Source organism: Taudactylus pleione, unplaced genomic scaffold, assembly GCF_031769625.1.
Source record: "Taudactylus pleione unplaced genomic scaffold, aTauple2 ptg000500l, whole genome shotgun sequence".
In the NCBI taxonomy this organism is placed as follows: Eukaryota; Metazoa; Chordata; class Amphibia; order Anura; family Myobatrachidae; genus Taudactylus; species Taudactylus pleione.
The window spans coordinates 1026138-1042248 of NW_028284902.1; the positions used below are offsets into that span (position 1 = coordinate 1026138).

Genomic DNA, 16111 nt, shown 5'->3' on the forward strand with positions numbered 1-16111 from the left:
TGGGAACGCCCCCGTCAGGGAGGCACGCCCCCGGCACGCCCACCAAAGGGGGCGTGCTGTCAATCAACATTGACAGCACGCCCCCTTTGATCGGACACAACGAGCGAAGGACTTTCCTTCGCTCGTCGCGCCTGGCGCATGCGCACGACGGAGCTCCCTCCGTCGTGCGCATGCTCAGTGCATAACATCGACCCACTTGCGAGCGGACAGCCGCTCGCGAGTGGGTCTGAATCAGGCCCATTGATACTTCTCTAATTGATTCTTCTTTTATGAGGGAAATACTATTTTATCAATATATTGTTTCATTTTATTAAGCGAGCTATATTACATATTAATTAAATTAAAGGGTCAATACTAATTCATTGTTAATTGGTTGTTTAAAAATATGTGATGAGGGTAACATATATTATTTTATGGCTATATAATTGGTGCCCGCATTATAAAATAATAAATGTTGCTCAGGTCATGTAAGCATTTTTACACACCAATTAACAATGACTGAATGTGTCTGTGAGTAGGCACCAGTCTTTATTGGGAGCCAGTCCAGGGTTTTTCCGAGTCACCTTCTGGCTGACCTTACCCAGAGCTTAATCTACTGCCTTTAAGAAGAGGCAAGAGCGTAACCACCACAGGTGCAGAGGGCGCAGCTACTATGGGGCCCACATCTGTTTTCAAACACACCCTATAAAATTGTAGTTAGGAGCTGGTTGGTTGGTACTTTATCTATCTCCATTTTATCTCTCTCCATAGCTTAGTGTACATGTTGCCCATTGTGCTTTGGAGCTCCATATTGCTGGTACCGTGTTTCCCCGATAATAAGACACTGTCATTTATTTTTTTGGTCAAAAAAACTCCATAGGGCTTATTTTCGGGGTAGGGCTTATTTTAACATTGACGTTGTTGAATGCAGTCTGTGCCTCTCCCTCACCCCCCGTTGTTGAATGCAACCCAGGTCAGACCCCGTTTACCCTGCACCTTTGATCTGGGTTATTACCGGGTCAGCCCCGTTCACACTGAACCTGGGTCTGCCCTGCTAAACTTGTGAGGTCATAAAAAGTGGGAGGTGACTCCTCCACAACCACCAATCAGCTGATTTTAGGCATGACCCAGGCTGTATAACCCTTTACACTGCACCATTACCCAGGTCCATCCTGGGTCCAACCGTGGTAGCTACCTGGGAGGGATTCCCAGGTCACTTGACCCGGGTTATTTTTCAGGGACCCTTTTACACTGAGCCGCGACCCGGGTAGACCCGACAATAACCCAGGTTATAGCAGTGAAGAAGGGATATAACATAACAATGCTCTATATTTAAATTAAAAGCATAAAACTTGAAAGCAATAACATAAGGTTACACATACAACACTTCTTTTTGTCCTGGATGATGTGGACGATGAGCCCATTAGATTAAGTAAGTTGGTTATCATGTTGCTGGTATTTGTCTGGTTAAGAATGGAAAAAATATAATTCACATTTTCAATCAGCTTCTTCAGGGCGGCTAGGAGGATATCAATGTTTGTCTGCCATGACGGTGGCATCAGGAGCTACAACAAAGATAAGACAAGACAATATAATTATTTTATGGATGACTTTTTTGTGCCACTAAGCAAGTCAATAAGGTAAAATTCTTTCTATATTCACTTTGGAATTGTATTAATATTATCTAATAAATTATCCATTTGCATATTTCAAATTAACTCAAAATACAAAGTTAATCGGTGAATGATTATTATTAATTAAGAATCAATAATAGAAAAAAAATCTTACATTTAAAAGGTCTTATTGCAATAACGTGTGACCTTTCCATTGACTCATTTGTAAATTTCACTTGTAAATGTTTACCCATAGCATACCTCCCAACTGTCCCGCATTAAGCGGGACAGTCCCGTTTTTCTGGGACTGTCCCGCTGTCCCGCCCGCGGGCCGCAGTGTCCCGCGGTGGGGGGGGAAGTTGGGAGAAGCATACATGCTGCCCTGCTATGCAGAGCAGCGCGTATGCAGAGCTAGAATAGACGCTGTGCGCATGCGCACAGCATCTATTCAGCGTAAGGGGGGAGCCCGGGGGCTGCCCAGTATCTCGGAGATGCTGGGCACGCCCCATTAGTGATGTAAACGGGGGCGTGTCATCAGACCACGCCCCTTTACGATTAGGCCATGCCCCCGTTTCGGACGCACATGTCCCGACTCCCTCCCAACAAATGTTGGGAGGTATGCCATAGCAATGCACATTTTACAGCTAGTTAGCCAATGGTGATGAGAGCAGTAGTGCAAAAAATACCAGCAACAAGGTTGAGCTTAGTTTACAGTATGACGACAATAAAAAAAACTTACCCTGTACGCTAATTTTATAATATCCACATTCTGTAGGAATATTAGTGCCATTTGGTACCCCTGCTCCGGGGGCAGGTTGCAAAACACTTGAAGAGATTTGGCCACCAACGAGAGGTTTGTACTGCTTAGAGTGATAAACCAATCAACAATCTGGACAAAAAGAGGAAGAATCCAAGATTAAATATTTTAATGGTGCAAGTATAATTATTCAAACAGGAATTACAGTGTTGAAAATACAGGGGCAAAGTAACCTTTATTGTGAACAGTGCAAGGCACATTGATACAAAGTTTTGCCAGTTTGAAGTCTGGATTAGAGTAGGTCAGCAGCAGACAATCACGGTTGGTGTAGAGGTCAACATTACTGCCTCACAGCTCTGGGGCCTTGGGTTCTAATCCCACCACGGCCCTATCGGTGTAGTGTTTGTATGTTCTCCCTGTGGTTGCATTGGTTTCCTCCGGTTGCTCCATTTTCCCCCCACTCTCCAAAAACATACTGGCAGGTTAAATGGATTGTGATAAAAAATTTACCCTAGTCTGTATGTGTACATACGGGTAGGGAATATAGATTGTAAGCTCCACTGGGGCAGGGACTGATGTGAATGGCCAAATATTCTCTCTGCAAAGTGCTGCGGAATATGTGTGTGCTATATAAATAACTGCTAATAAAATAAATAAAAGTCAACGTTTTTGCTATGATTGCTTCTAATTGTATTGTGTATGTGTTATAGACATCTCATGGTGTTGCACATATTCCACTATGGCAGGGGCAGAACTATGGGAGACAATGGAGGCGCCTGGCGCCAGCACTGAAGGGGCACCTCCTCCATTGTCCACAATACATTCACCCCACTTAGTGCTGTAACAATTCACCCGGAGTGTACCGTCAAGGCCGCCCAATACATGGCACCCCTTCCCGGCACCTGAGAAGCCACCGTACACTAGTGGAGAGCTCCATGTCAGACCATCAGTTGCCGCCTCCATCTATCTATAGCCTGTCTGCATGCAAATTGCTACATTACAGTGTCAGCTGTTGTGACAGGGGAGCGCCAAATTATATCTTAGCTCCGGGCATCTGGGAAGAACTTACGCCACTGGCTGTTTGTCATATTTTTGGACAAGTTTGTCAGTATCTGAGTCACATGCATAGAGCTGTGACTTCAGGTTGACGTCTAGGGGACGTTCTACCTACTGCGTGGTCACGTGATGACCCCACATTTCAGCTGAGCTTATCTATTATCATTGCTTGGAAGACTACACATGGTGCATGGTCTGCTCATTTTGTAATCCCAACCTATTGTCTAACAAGAACATCATTAGTGCGTCCAGCGGAAATGGTCGCAGCTTATTAGCTACTGTTCGGTGGAAGAGACAAGATAAGAACCCACCTGCGTTTTGTCATCGGGGAACTGGACATTCATCAGCGCTGTGATACTTGTCTGGTTGAGTTGCACCACTTGTCTCAGCTGCTCCTCCACGTGACTCACGTTGGTGAATATATTTCCTAATGTGGCTGTGCAATAACAAAAACCATAAATGTTATAAATAAAATATTAATACATGGTATTGGTTTGCTTGGTTTTTCCAATGATCATAAATAAAAGAACAGAAATGCCTCATGTATAACTGTCTTCTTTGTGTCATAAATATTTTCTGAATATGGATTTAACAGTTAGGGCAACATTTATTGCACCCAGATGTAATTTCTTTGTGTCATAAACAGCTCTTTGTTGAATCATCTTGGATTTGTTCAGGACAGGTGAATGCTCACAGGTTGGAATTCATTTCCAAATTAAAATATCATACACTGTGTTGGAACACAGGGTCTCATTCAGATCCGCTCGCGAGCGCTGTACGCTTGCAAGCGGGTCGATGGTGCCGAAGTGCGCACGCGCACGACGGAGGGAGCTCCGTCGTGCGCATGCGAGAGACCCGGCGAGCGACAGGGAAGCCGTCGCTCGGGGTCTCTCACCAAAGGGGGCGTGCTGTCGATGGTGAGTGACAGCACTCCCCCTTTGGTGGGCGTGCCGGGGGCGTGGCTGCCAGACGGAGGCGTTCCCATGGGAACGCCTCCCGTCTGGGTCCGGCCCCACTGACATCACTAGTGATCACTAGTGATGTCAGTGGGAGTGATTTTGGCTCTGATAGAGCCAAAATCACTCCAGGGCTTGCGGCAACGAGACCCTACCGCAGGGTCTCGTCGCAAGCCCGATGGTCGCGATGGTCTTGACCATCGCGACCATCATCATGGACACTCGCATAAGCTGTGGTTGGTAACCCACAGCTATGAGAGCGTCCAAGAGGCCGCTCCAATTTTAGGTAGCCCGGCCCTGATTCCCATGGGAACGCCTCCGTCTGGCAGCCACGCCCCCGGCACACCCACCAAAGGGGGCGTGCTGTCACTCACCATCGACAGCATGCCCCCTTCGGTGCGAGACCCCGAGCGACGGCTTCCCCGTCGCTCGCGCAAGCGCACGACGGAGCTCCCTCCGTCGTGCGCATGCACACTTGGGCACCATCGACCCGCTTGCGAGCGTACAGCGCTCGCGAGCGGGTCTGAATGAGACCCTGTGGCCTCACATGGGCACAATGGACATTGTCAATAGTATAAATTGTGACAATGCAAGTGCCACCCGATGTCCTCCATCAATGGTAAAAACATTGAACATCAGGAGAAAAACTTTGATAGTTGTTATCCATCAATGGTCGATGGCCATCCCTACTGTGCATGTTCATAATATGGGTCAGCACTTGTGCAAGTCAAGTCACTCAGTAGTATCAAAGCTGATATTTAGCTGATTTAGAGCCATTTTGCTCTACATGAACCTCCCTGTGTACAGACGTCTTATACTCTCATGAAGATCATTAATTCTGTATTTGCGGTGAGTGCCCCCTTCATTTTTTGCTGTCACATGGTGCATGAGAGAGAACATGCTGTACTTATTAACGTTTGCGTTTTACCAATTCACATGATTAGTAACTTTGATCTCAGAGTTTAATCTTCATAACCACAGAAATTAAAATAATTTAATAAGGTAGAAATAGATCAAACTATATAACCAAACATCAGATTACAGAGATGACTAGATCAACATGTTAGTGGTGCAACTTACCTTGAGAGTCCCCATTTGTAACATTACTATAATTGCTCAATAATGTGGTGAGACTTGTTAAATCACTGGCTGGAATACTGCAATAAAATGTAGAAGATAATTTTGTTTATTGACATGTGATAAATGTGTTAAAAATATGAAATGAGCAGGCTAAGTATGAATTGTTATTTATATACTGTAAGAAAAATATAGAAGGGGCTTTATTTACTAATTCTCGGCGTTCAAAGCCACCGCCTATCGCGGTCTTTTAACACTGGATTTAAAATGGCAAAAGGAAATAAATGCAAACCAAACCTGATTTATCATTTATTACTATCATTTATTACTATTGCTATTTTAAATTCAGTAGTCAAAACATCTGAGAATTGCCAACTTTGAAAACCCACAGTTTTGTAAATATGCCCCAAAGTGTTTCAAACCATTAACATTACTTATAAATAATTATAAATATTTCCACTTTAACTATAATCTTTATATTTTTTAACACTTACAGCTACACAAATCCTCTTGAGACAAGATGGGAAAATATTATTGCCATCTCAAATACTTTGTCTATTTAATTGATTTATGTGTTTCTACTTTTTCTTTCTAGTATTTGTGAATTTCATATTATATATTACAGGATTTACCATATATACTTATTCATTGATTATAGCTCATTATCTTTTTTTATCTTTTCCTTCATTATGGTAAATATTTATTTAATGACCATCACCTTTTAGGACCAACTGGGATAAATGCTTGGTAAACCACACCCTGCACCCCCTATGGCAGTGCCATGCAGAGGAGTAGCGTGGAACCGTGGTGCCTGGAGAAAGTGCATGTCATAATGCGACCCCCGCCCACGCACACACACACACACTCCCTGTACTGAAATGTATGGGTAGACTGCGGGGGAATATTGAAGTGAAGAGAAAAACAGCAAATCGTGGCAGTATCACACTGGGACATGGAGGTCTCATTGGGGGTATGGAATGCTTCAGTGATGCCTTATCTAAAATTAAGGAGTAGCTCCTTTGGCACTGCTTTATTTATGTATAACACCTAGGATCTGACATTTATCTCCTTGATTCATTGTTATCAGTCAATAGAGCAGATTGTATTATATATTCTGATCATTTAAATTGACAGAATAAATGTGCAAGAGTGAGATCCCACAGGGTGCACAGCTTATTACTGCAATTACTGCCCCAAGCAGCTATCACTGGAGTGGAAACACCTATGGGAAGCTCCATTCTCAGCTAAGCTCCTACTTAGCAAATATACATTACACCTATATTAATGTGAGTACTACTAATCATGTCCTGTCTGCCACCATTATTATTTCAGGTCTCCTAATATTTTTTAAAAGACCTTTCAAACAACACTTTGTGGTCATACCTGGGAAAACCTCATTACTTTAAACAGCAAAGTAGAATTTTTTTTATTCTCATACCATAATTGAAGTTTTCATATAGTTTAGGATTTAACCTCAGATGTGTCACTTTTAAGTCCATTGAAGCAAAATGAATGAATAAGGAGAGGAGGGAAGGGATCAAAGAGGAGAGGGGATAAGAATGTGCTGATCAATTAGGGGAGGTGACAGAAGCCATTAAGAAAGAAGAGGGGAGGGGCAAAGAGCCGATAGGATAGGAGTGGTGACTGGTGACAGAAGCCATTAAGAAAGAAGAGGAGAGGGGAGGTGACAGAAGCCAATAAGAATGAAGAGGGGAGGGGCAAAGAGCCGATAGGATAGGAGTGGTGACTGGTGACAGAAGCCATTAAGAAAGAAGAGGAGAGGGGAGGTGACAGAAGCCAATAAGAAAGAAGAGGGGAGGGGCAAAGAGTCGATAGGATAGGAGTGGTGACTGGTGACAGAAGCCATTAAGAAAGAAGAGGTGAGGGGTGGTGACAGAAGCCAATAAAAAAGGAGAGGTGAGGGGTGGTGACAGAAGCCAATAAAAAAGGAGAGGAGAGGGGAGGTGACAGAAGCCAATAAAAAAGGAGAGGTAAGGGGTGGTGACAGAAGCCAATAAAAAAGGATAGGAGAGGGGAGGTGACAGAAGCCAATAAAAAAGGAGAGGTGAGGGGAGGTGACAGAAACCAATAAAAAAGGAGAGGTGAGGGGAGGTGACAGAAGCCAATAAAAAAGGAGAGGAGAGGGGAGGTGACAGAAGCCAATAAAAAGTAGAGGTGAGGGGCAAAGACCCGATCAGAGAGGGGTGGTGACAGAACCCAATAAGAAAGGAGTGGGAAGGGGCAAAGAGCCAATCACAGGGTAGAGGGGAGGGAATCAAAAAGGAGAGAAGTGAATGTAATCAATCTGGCAGGAAAAGGGGAGGTGACAGAAGATGATCACAGAGGGTGGTGGGCCAGAGAGGAGGCAATCTGGGCAGCTTGAGGGAGCATGACATATAGAAACAGATCTCTGAGATTAAACTAACAGGTGGCCACCATACTGTGCAGTGCCCCATGAATTTTGGGAACCTGGATGGCACCCCATGTCTATTCTGGCACCCGGAGCTCATGCTCCACCGGAGCCACCCTCGCTACACCCCTGGTGCCATGCATGAACTCAGTATAAAATTCTGACTCTACTAATTAGCAGCGGAAACGGTTGTGTTAGGGGCCGGATCATGGGACAGCTGCTCTTTAGAGCAGAATTGCTTCAGTGCTAATCCATCACTGTAAGGTGTAAATTAGTGTGCCTGACCTCAGTGCATGCTGGGTGTGGAAGAATAAGCTGCACGTGGGACAATCGGCTACATAGTGACTTTATTCAACACAAAGTGGCAGATTGTTACTACTGGGTGTATTGCCATAATGTCACTACAGTCTGTTGCAGTTTTGGACCTGAGGCTCGCAGCCTAGAAAGGTGGTCCTTCCTAGTAACTATAACAGAGATACCTACTTGTACAATGATTATAAAGGTAAATAAGTGCACTAACACTATCAACTCACATGAGAGTTTGTATGACTTCCATTAACAAAATTTTGTTGAACTAGTGGTAATGCCAAGTCACACTTTTACATTTCCGCAGTGGTTCAAACTGAGCATAGCGGGTGGAATAAGGATAATTGTTACTAATAACAGATAAAAGAACACTACTAAATAGCGCTACTTCCACCAGTTATTACTTCCTATAGGCTATTGTGCATTAGAGAACTCAGAGGCCATGGTAAATATGGAAGGAAGTGACACTGGGGGAGGTGTACTGTATCAAGCCTTCTGAAGAGTGGAGAAGTGTACAAGTGGAGAAGTTCCCTATAGCAACCTATCAGCTTCTTCCTACAATTTCATAGAATGTACCTGATAAATGATAGGTATAAGCTTATTGGTTACAACTTCTCCACTCGCCCAATCTACCACTCTTTAGAAGGCTTAAAACAATTTCTCCATGATTTAAACAGCCCTATTGACATCTATCCACTCACACTGAGCCCAGCATATTGCTAATTTCATTCTCAAAGCTTTGCCAGATGCGGCTTAGGAGCGATGTTATGATCTCTTGTGAATTGATGCTTGTAGTTGATTGGGTGACGGCAATTGCCATATTTACGATATCGGCCACATCTTGCAGCAGAGTGAGGTACAGGCATGGCATATAACAGTATGACTGTGAGTCGCTGGTGGCCACCAAATCACACACCACAGTGGTCAGGTTTTGTAGTTGATATATCTGGAAGAGAATACAGTTATTATCAGTATGTTTTAGCAAATATCAATAACCTGAGCATTCAATAAATATTTGCGTTTTTATACTATATGGTCTTTTACGCTATACTGCCAGAAATACAATGTTCTATGGAGTTGTAATTTAAAAAGCATCATGCAGTCACCAATCCCCCTTAGCTTAGCGCTGTTAATTCGTTCTCGGAAGCTGGAATGCTAACCGAAAAGACACTAAACGAAAAACTGATTTCCCATAAGAAGTAACTGAAATCAAATCAATTTGTCCACAACCTCCCAGAAACTGTATCAAAATTAGAGATGAGCAGTTTGGCTTTGCCTCGGTTCTTTTCGCCAAGTTAGCACAAGTTTGGATTAGTTCAGATTTATCTGATATATACCAAACACGGGAGAGCCGGATAGTCAATATGATGCCATTTTTGAGATCCGAACATAATCAAGTAAAGCGAACCTGGTGACTCTAGGATCTTATGGGTAACTTGACCCTCTCGGCAGTGGCGGCTCCAGAGATGCGGCTGCAGAGCATTCCAAAATTCAAATAGGGAAACCACACCAACTGCCATTTCAGTTGCTGCCAAACATAGATGGATGGGACTCACTGGTAGTTGGTGTGGCTCCCCTATTTGAATTTTAAACTGTGCTGCAGAGCCACCATAGCCTCTCGGTTTAAACAACGACTTGTTTCCGGCTAGGTACTGTACATATCATAATAAATTAATCTAATTTTGACCCTCACTGAAGACAGCTACTAAAGAACAGTGGCCCTGATTCAGAGCCGGCACTCTGACAGAGCGCTTGCTCTGAATCAGGGCCGTCCTTCTCTTTTTTTAGAGCGGCCTCCTGGCCGCTCGCATAGCTGTGGGTGACCACCCACAGCTATAGCGAGCGGCCAAAAAGATGGTCGCGATGGTCAAGACAATCGCGACCATCGGGCTTGCGACGAGACCCTTGTGGTAGGGTCTCGTGGCCGCAAACCCTGGAGTGCTTTCGGCCCTATCAGAGCCGAGAGCACTCCCACTGACATCACTTCTGATGTCAGTAGGGCCGGCCCCAGATGGTAGGCGTTCCCATGGGAACACCTCCGTCTGGGCAGCCACGCCCCCAGCACGCCCACCAAAGGGGGTGTGCTGTCACTCACCATCAACAGCACGCCCCCTTTGTAGCAAGACCTGGAGCAATGGCTTGGCTGTCGCTATCCGGGTCTCGCGCATGCGCACGACGGAGCCGGCTTCCTCGTGTGCATGTGTACTGGGCCAACATCGACCCGCTTGCGAGCGCTCAGCGCTCGTGAACGGGTCTGAATTAGGCCCAGAGTCCCCCATTTCCCCCTCTATCCCTTGCACCCCTGGAGTGGACGTGTCATCCATATAAAGAGCTGGGACACTGCAAGCAGACGTAGAAAGCTTAGGAAACCCAACACGGAGCATTTAGTAGAATGAGCATTAAAGCTAAAACTTCATCAACGGTATAAAATGTAAGAAAAAAATACCAAAGTATCTCCTGATAAAAAAAAAAGTGTACTCATGATCCATGGGATCTTTTAGTGGCAAGGTACAGTAACTGGCATGTCTGTCCTGTCCAAAAAGTGCAAGGAATGGGGAAAGATAGACCTTCCCGAGCTGGAAGAAAAGATTCTGCTAATTCCCCAATAGAAGAGTTATGGTTGTGTGACAGAATGTGAGCAGCTTTATACATGACATGACTTTGCTTTAGACAACTTGCCTTTTGCTGGAGTAAGTCTGGAATCATTGATGCATTTGATAATTTATTGCTTTGAGTAAACAAATCCTGGGCAAGCCGAATGGCCACTTCAAGGTGCCCTACAAAAGATAAGATGATTAATAAGGGACTTAAGAACAAGGAAATCTATATTGAAATCCATTCTGCAGTCCAGATTCTCAGATTCTCAGTAAGTGCATTAATTGCACAGAAATCTATATTGCATTATGGAAACCTGCCTAATTAGTGGTGTGCCTCAATTGGTTATCAGGGCTATTTATTACACTTTAGTGCCAAACTGATTTAAACTTTGCAAATGAGCGGCTGAAACTGGCAAAAGACAGAAGCGTTGGCCACAAAGGGACATTCATTGTACCTGGCAGATGACTAGGGAAGTCTTCGGTCTCATTCTTCAAACAGTTCATGACAGTTCCGTAGGGTCCTGTCAATGGCGTCATGTGAACAGTAACGGTGGATGTTGTCAGGAGATTAATACATCTGCAAAAACAAAAGTGATACGTTTTGTCAAAAGTAATTTTTAATTTTACAGGTGGTTTTGTAATGAACTATACAAAATGTCAGCGCTGTTCTCATGTGTGCATTACTAAACAATATGCTTTTGCTCAGGGGTGCCGAGACGGGGGCGGGTACTGTTTTACCCGGGCCCAGACTTGCTAAAGGGGCCAGGCGGGGGCCCAGATCCGCCGCTCCCCCCCTTCCCCTCCTGTCAGGGTAGCAGGTAGATCCCCTTCCGTAGATAGACCCTGACATCATCAGTCAATGTCCAACATCATTCCTTACCATCCAAATGGGCATAGAGGGGGAATATAAAAATGTGGCGAGCATAGCGAGCCACCGAGCCCGAAGCGTGGCAAGCGAAGCGAGCCCCCGAGGGGCCAACTTTCTTTTTTTGCTGCACTGTGTGGGCAGGAAACTGCACTTCCTCCCTCAGTTCACGTCACTTCCAGGTACAGTATCTGAAGGGGAAATATACCTTTCCCACCTGTCAGTGGCAGCAGTGCTGGGCTGCAGTGAGTAGGGAGAGCTGCTGCTGAGCGCAGCAGCGGTCTCCTCTGCATGCACCAGACAGGTGGGGGGAGATCGCGTCCACCCCCCCTGTAGCTGACCCTGCTGAGTGGAAAAATGGTGCCCCCCTGTGAAGTGCGCGGCATCTCAATACTTTCATTTGTATTTACATGTTGCAGGGGGCGTGGTCACGTCTCCTTACATTAGGCCACGCCCCCTGTCAGGCCGGCCAGGCTCTCTAATGTCCTGCTCTTGCAACTTATGTATCAAATAACACTTTTCAATGTTGGCAAACACATTGCCTATACTTTAAATTGAAGATGTTTGGAAATAGTTGCACTTCGAAGGTGTCGGCAGATTTCCTTTGTACTGTACATCTCATTTGCTCATTATAAAGGTGAAGCTGTAGCTCTGTATGAAGCATATTTACTAATCAGGTTTCAGACACGATAATTAGAATTTCTTATCATTGCAATTCGCCGGAATAAGAAATTCACATTCACCCAAATGCACTAAAAATTATACGAAGAGAAGTGAAATGATCACAAAAGCAATAATTTTCTTTCTATATCTAGAGCCCGGGCCCTACTGCTATTGCGAGGTCAGCAGGCCACGCATGTGCCGCAACCATTGTCAGGGAGGGTTCCGGTAAGTTTTGTGAAATATATGGTAGCCCACAGGCTACTACAGGGTAACTCCATCTGGAGATGGCATTATACTATATGGGCCAATTTTAGACTAATACGCACGCAATCGGCCATTTGTTGTGTACTGCGTATGCGTAGGCATCGCAGTGCGAGTGCGCGAACCGGCCACTGCGTTCGGGACTGTGATCGCAGTGACTACGCAGACCCATCGCAGAGTAATTGACAGGAAATGCCTTTTGTGGGTGGTGATGGGGGGGTGGTCGGCGAAAGGCAGGCGTGCCAGTGCGTTTGAACGCCGTTGCAGGGGCGTGCATAAATTATCCACTGCGATGCCATACACAGACTGAGGCCTCATAAGGTGCGCTGAAGTTAGCAATTCCTGAGTAAGGTCAGAGCTTGTGCAAGTGTGCGTGAGGCTGCAATGGTACTTGATGTTACCGATGGTTTTGCAGTCTTGCTAAACATTACGGATGTGTGTAAGGTAAAGTGGGCGTCCTCATGTAGTGCTGCGGCGGCACAGCGATCGCAGTGGATTAGCATATTATCGCAGTTGAACTACGTGCGTAATCGCTATTACATTTGCAGTTGCGTTCCGTAATGAATCAGCCCCAGTATGATATGGTGTATGTGTGTGTGTGTTTCTGTATGTCCGCATGTGTGCGTTGGGGTGTGATGAGTACAAATTTTTAAAAAAGTGCTTTATTAAACTTTTTTGTGTTTTTGAACAATGGGCCTGATTCATTACGGGACACTATTGCGATCGCATCTGCGATCACGCACGTAGTCCCACTGCGAAAATATGCTAATGTTTGCAATCGCAATTCCCATAGCAGCCTAACATAAGGACGCTCACTTCCCCTTACGCACATCCGTAATACATTGCAAGTCTGCGAAACCATCGAGTACCATCGGAGCCTCATGCACACTCATACAAGGTTTGACCTTACTCAGTAATTGCTAACCTCATTGCACGCAGTAAAAAGCTCAAGTTGCGTATGCCATCACAGTGGCTAATTATGCACGCCCTGTAACGGCGTTCGCCTGTGTTTTGCCGACCACCCCACCCCCCGTCACCACCCCCAAAGGTCACTTCCTGTCAATCGCTCTGCTATGGGTCTGCGTGGTGATCGCAGGATAGCCTTTTCGCACTACGATACATACACGTGCAGTACGCAACAATCGGCCATCAGCGTGCGTAATCGCAGTTGCAATCCTTAATGAATCAGGCCTAATGCAGTCAAATAACGTAGCTTGATTTCTCAGGATATGCGGCCCTAAAACATTGGAAATTACTTTTTACATTAAAAAAACGAAATTATTTGTACTGTAACTACTAAGCAATTGATCTCATAATGGTTACGGTCATAATATGTGGCCTCTACAAAGTAAACAGGGGTAGGTAACCTGTGTGGCACTCCAGTTGCAGTTGAACTACACATCCCAGCATGCCCTACCACCGGTTTGGCATGCCCTAAGAGCAAAACAGTGGCAATGAATGCTGGGATATGTAGTTTCACTGCATAGCCACAGGTTGCGTAATCCTGATACAGAACATATGTTTATGTTAATTTGTGCTGCAGAATCTTTAGGCACCAACCTGGTTTTATTATTACACATTTAATACTAGATTTAAACAAACTGAATACAATTGCATTTGTGATTGGAAATTATGAGTTTACTTACTTTTGCTTTATATCGTTGGCTGTTGTCAGGCTGCTGATGTTGTCTGGCAAATACGTTATAAAATCTGATAACATGGAAAGTCCCTCTACGTACGATGTAGCATTGAAGACACTTGACAGTAAATAGAAAAAATCTCTCTCTAAAGTGACGACTTGCTCTGCTGTGACATTGTTACGAAGCTCAAACAGGATGGAGGTATAGTAACGCACAGGGATTATTTCTATCCAGTCTGTTATAATTGTAGTGTTACTAAAAATCCGCAGTTCTTGGATGAACAGTTCATAAACACCAGCTATCATGTCCTCCTGGGAGATATCTGGGGAACATTGAATGTCAGACAAAAATGAAATTATCTCCTGTAAAGCAGTGAAATATTGGGTTATCTCAACTGGGATGCAATATGCCAGGGATGTTATAATGTTTTCCAAAGTTGATATCCAGGTATAATTCACTGGCTGAATAAAGACTTCACAGGCCAATAAACTGAAGTTAGAGAGTAATTCTTCCTTTATAGTTGAGTGTGTTGGGTCAACTGCTGCCCAGATTGAGTCAGAGAACCTGGCCAAGGCATTCAGAGCAGCTGTACATTCTGCCACCGAGGACACCGTGGCATTCATTAGTGTAGGATTGGTGGCCTCAATGAGCGCAGCAAAGTTTAGGTCCTTGACTAGTGACACAATTGCCTTGTATATTTGAAGCGTCTTTGCATCCAAGCCGCAGTTTATGAGGACAACGGCTCTCCTCACTGTCTCCAGCACAGAAAGAGAGGCATCGCTAATGACAAATGTCCAGTTCATGGACAGGACATTGTCCAAGGCCTGCCAAGACTCAAACAAGCTGGGCTGGAATGTCAAATTGACAGCTGCCTCAATCAGTTCATAGATGTGATTGTCAGATAATCCGCTCAGTGGGGTCAAAGCCTTGATGGTGTTTGAGAGCTCAGTCCAGAGCTGGAGTAAATCTGAAGTCTGAATGGTGGAACTGTAGTGATTAATAAGGAACTGAATGAACAGGTGGATGGGGTTGGACTGGTTGAAGATCATATCATTCACAATTTGTACTAGTTGTGTGTCCGTCTGGAATGTGAAGTTGTGACTCGGCATGTTGTTGCTGATAAAGGTCAGGCTATTGTTTAGTGATTGAATCAGAGGTATCTGTAACCCAGATATGTTGTTTAAATCTGCCAGAACTCCCATGGAGGTGCCCATTACCTGCACTAAGCATGTTATCTCTTCAGCCAGTGGGTGCAGAGCGTCATTACTGCATACACTGTGGAACATTGGGGAACTCTGCAATGCTAAATAAATCATGTCAGTAAGTGTGTGGTTAATGCTTGGGCCACTGTCGGAACTGTTATAGGCGAACTGCCAGTTACATGTTGTTTGCACCAGAGATTCGCTGTCTGAGCCATTGCTGAATATTGTTTGTACAAGTATTTGTAGGACATCCTGAGTGGAGCAGTTGCCAGTGTACGCTTGTGATCCGTTACCTCCCAGGAAAGGAGACATCGCCAAGTAGAAGACATCCAGCAGCTCAGCTTCCATTGCAGATAAGTTTTGGAATGGGACCCAGTTCCACTCATCCTGGACTAAGAGATAAGTAAAGTTGTATATTTGATAGATCGCCTCTTTTCCTATTGTCCCTCTGGCTTGAATGTTATAGAGGATCTCCATCCCTTCCTTGACTATTTGGAAAACTCTCCCTGTTATGGCACTGTTGAGGAACGGTTGGTCTGCAGCGAGTCCCTTTATTCCCTGTATAGTCTGAGACACTTGATTGATGGACGTCAGAATCATTGACGTGTTGATACTATTCATTTCTTGTAAGAGCAGGGCGGCTATTTCAGCATCTTTGGATGTGTTTCCATTTGTCAAAAGGTTTCCAATTAAAGGTACTTTTGTAAAAGCATCTGATGCAATCTGGTA

General features: G+C 44.7%; 1 protein-coding gene across 1 annotated transcript in view; it reads right to left on the bottom strand.

Moving 5' to 3' along the window:
* The window catches only part of ABCA12 (ATP binding cassette subfamily A member 12), a 279245-nt gene that overhangs the window by 134269 nt on the left and 128865 nt on the right, over positions 1-16111 (bottom strand). The window contains exons 15-22 of the mRNA XM_088449892.1: positions 14187-16035; positions 11207-11328; positions 10834-10931; positions 8856-9100; positions 5442-5518; positions 3717-3841; positions 2332-2481; positions 1362-1544 (exon numbers count right to left, since the gene is read on the bottom strand). Of these exons, the coding sequence (XP_088306018.1) occupies positions 1362-1544; positions 2332-2481; positions 3717-3841; positions 5442-5518; positions 8856-9100; positions 10834-10931; positions 11207-11328; positions 14187-16035 (2849 nt within the window). The remainder of the gene's footprint in view (positions 1-1361; positions 1545-2331; positions 2482-3716; positions 3842-5441; positions 5519-8855; positions 9101-10833; positions 10932-11206; positions 11329-14186; positions 16036-16111) is intronic.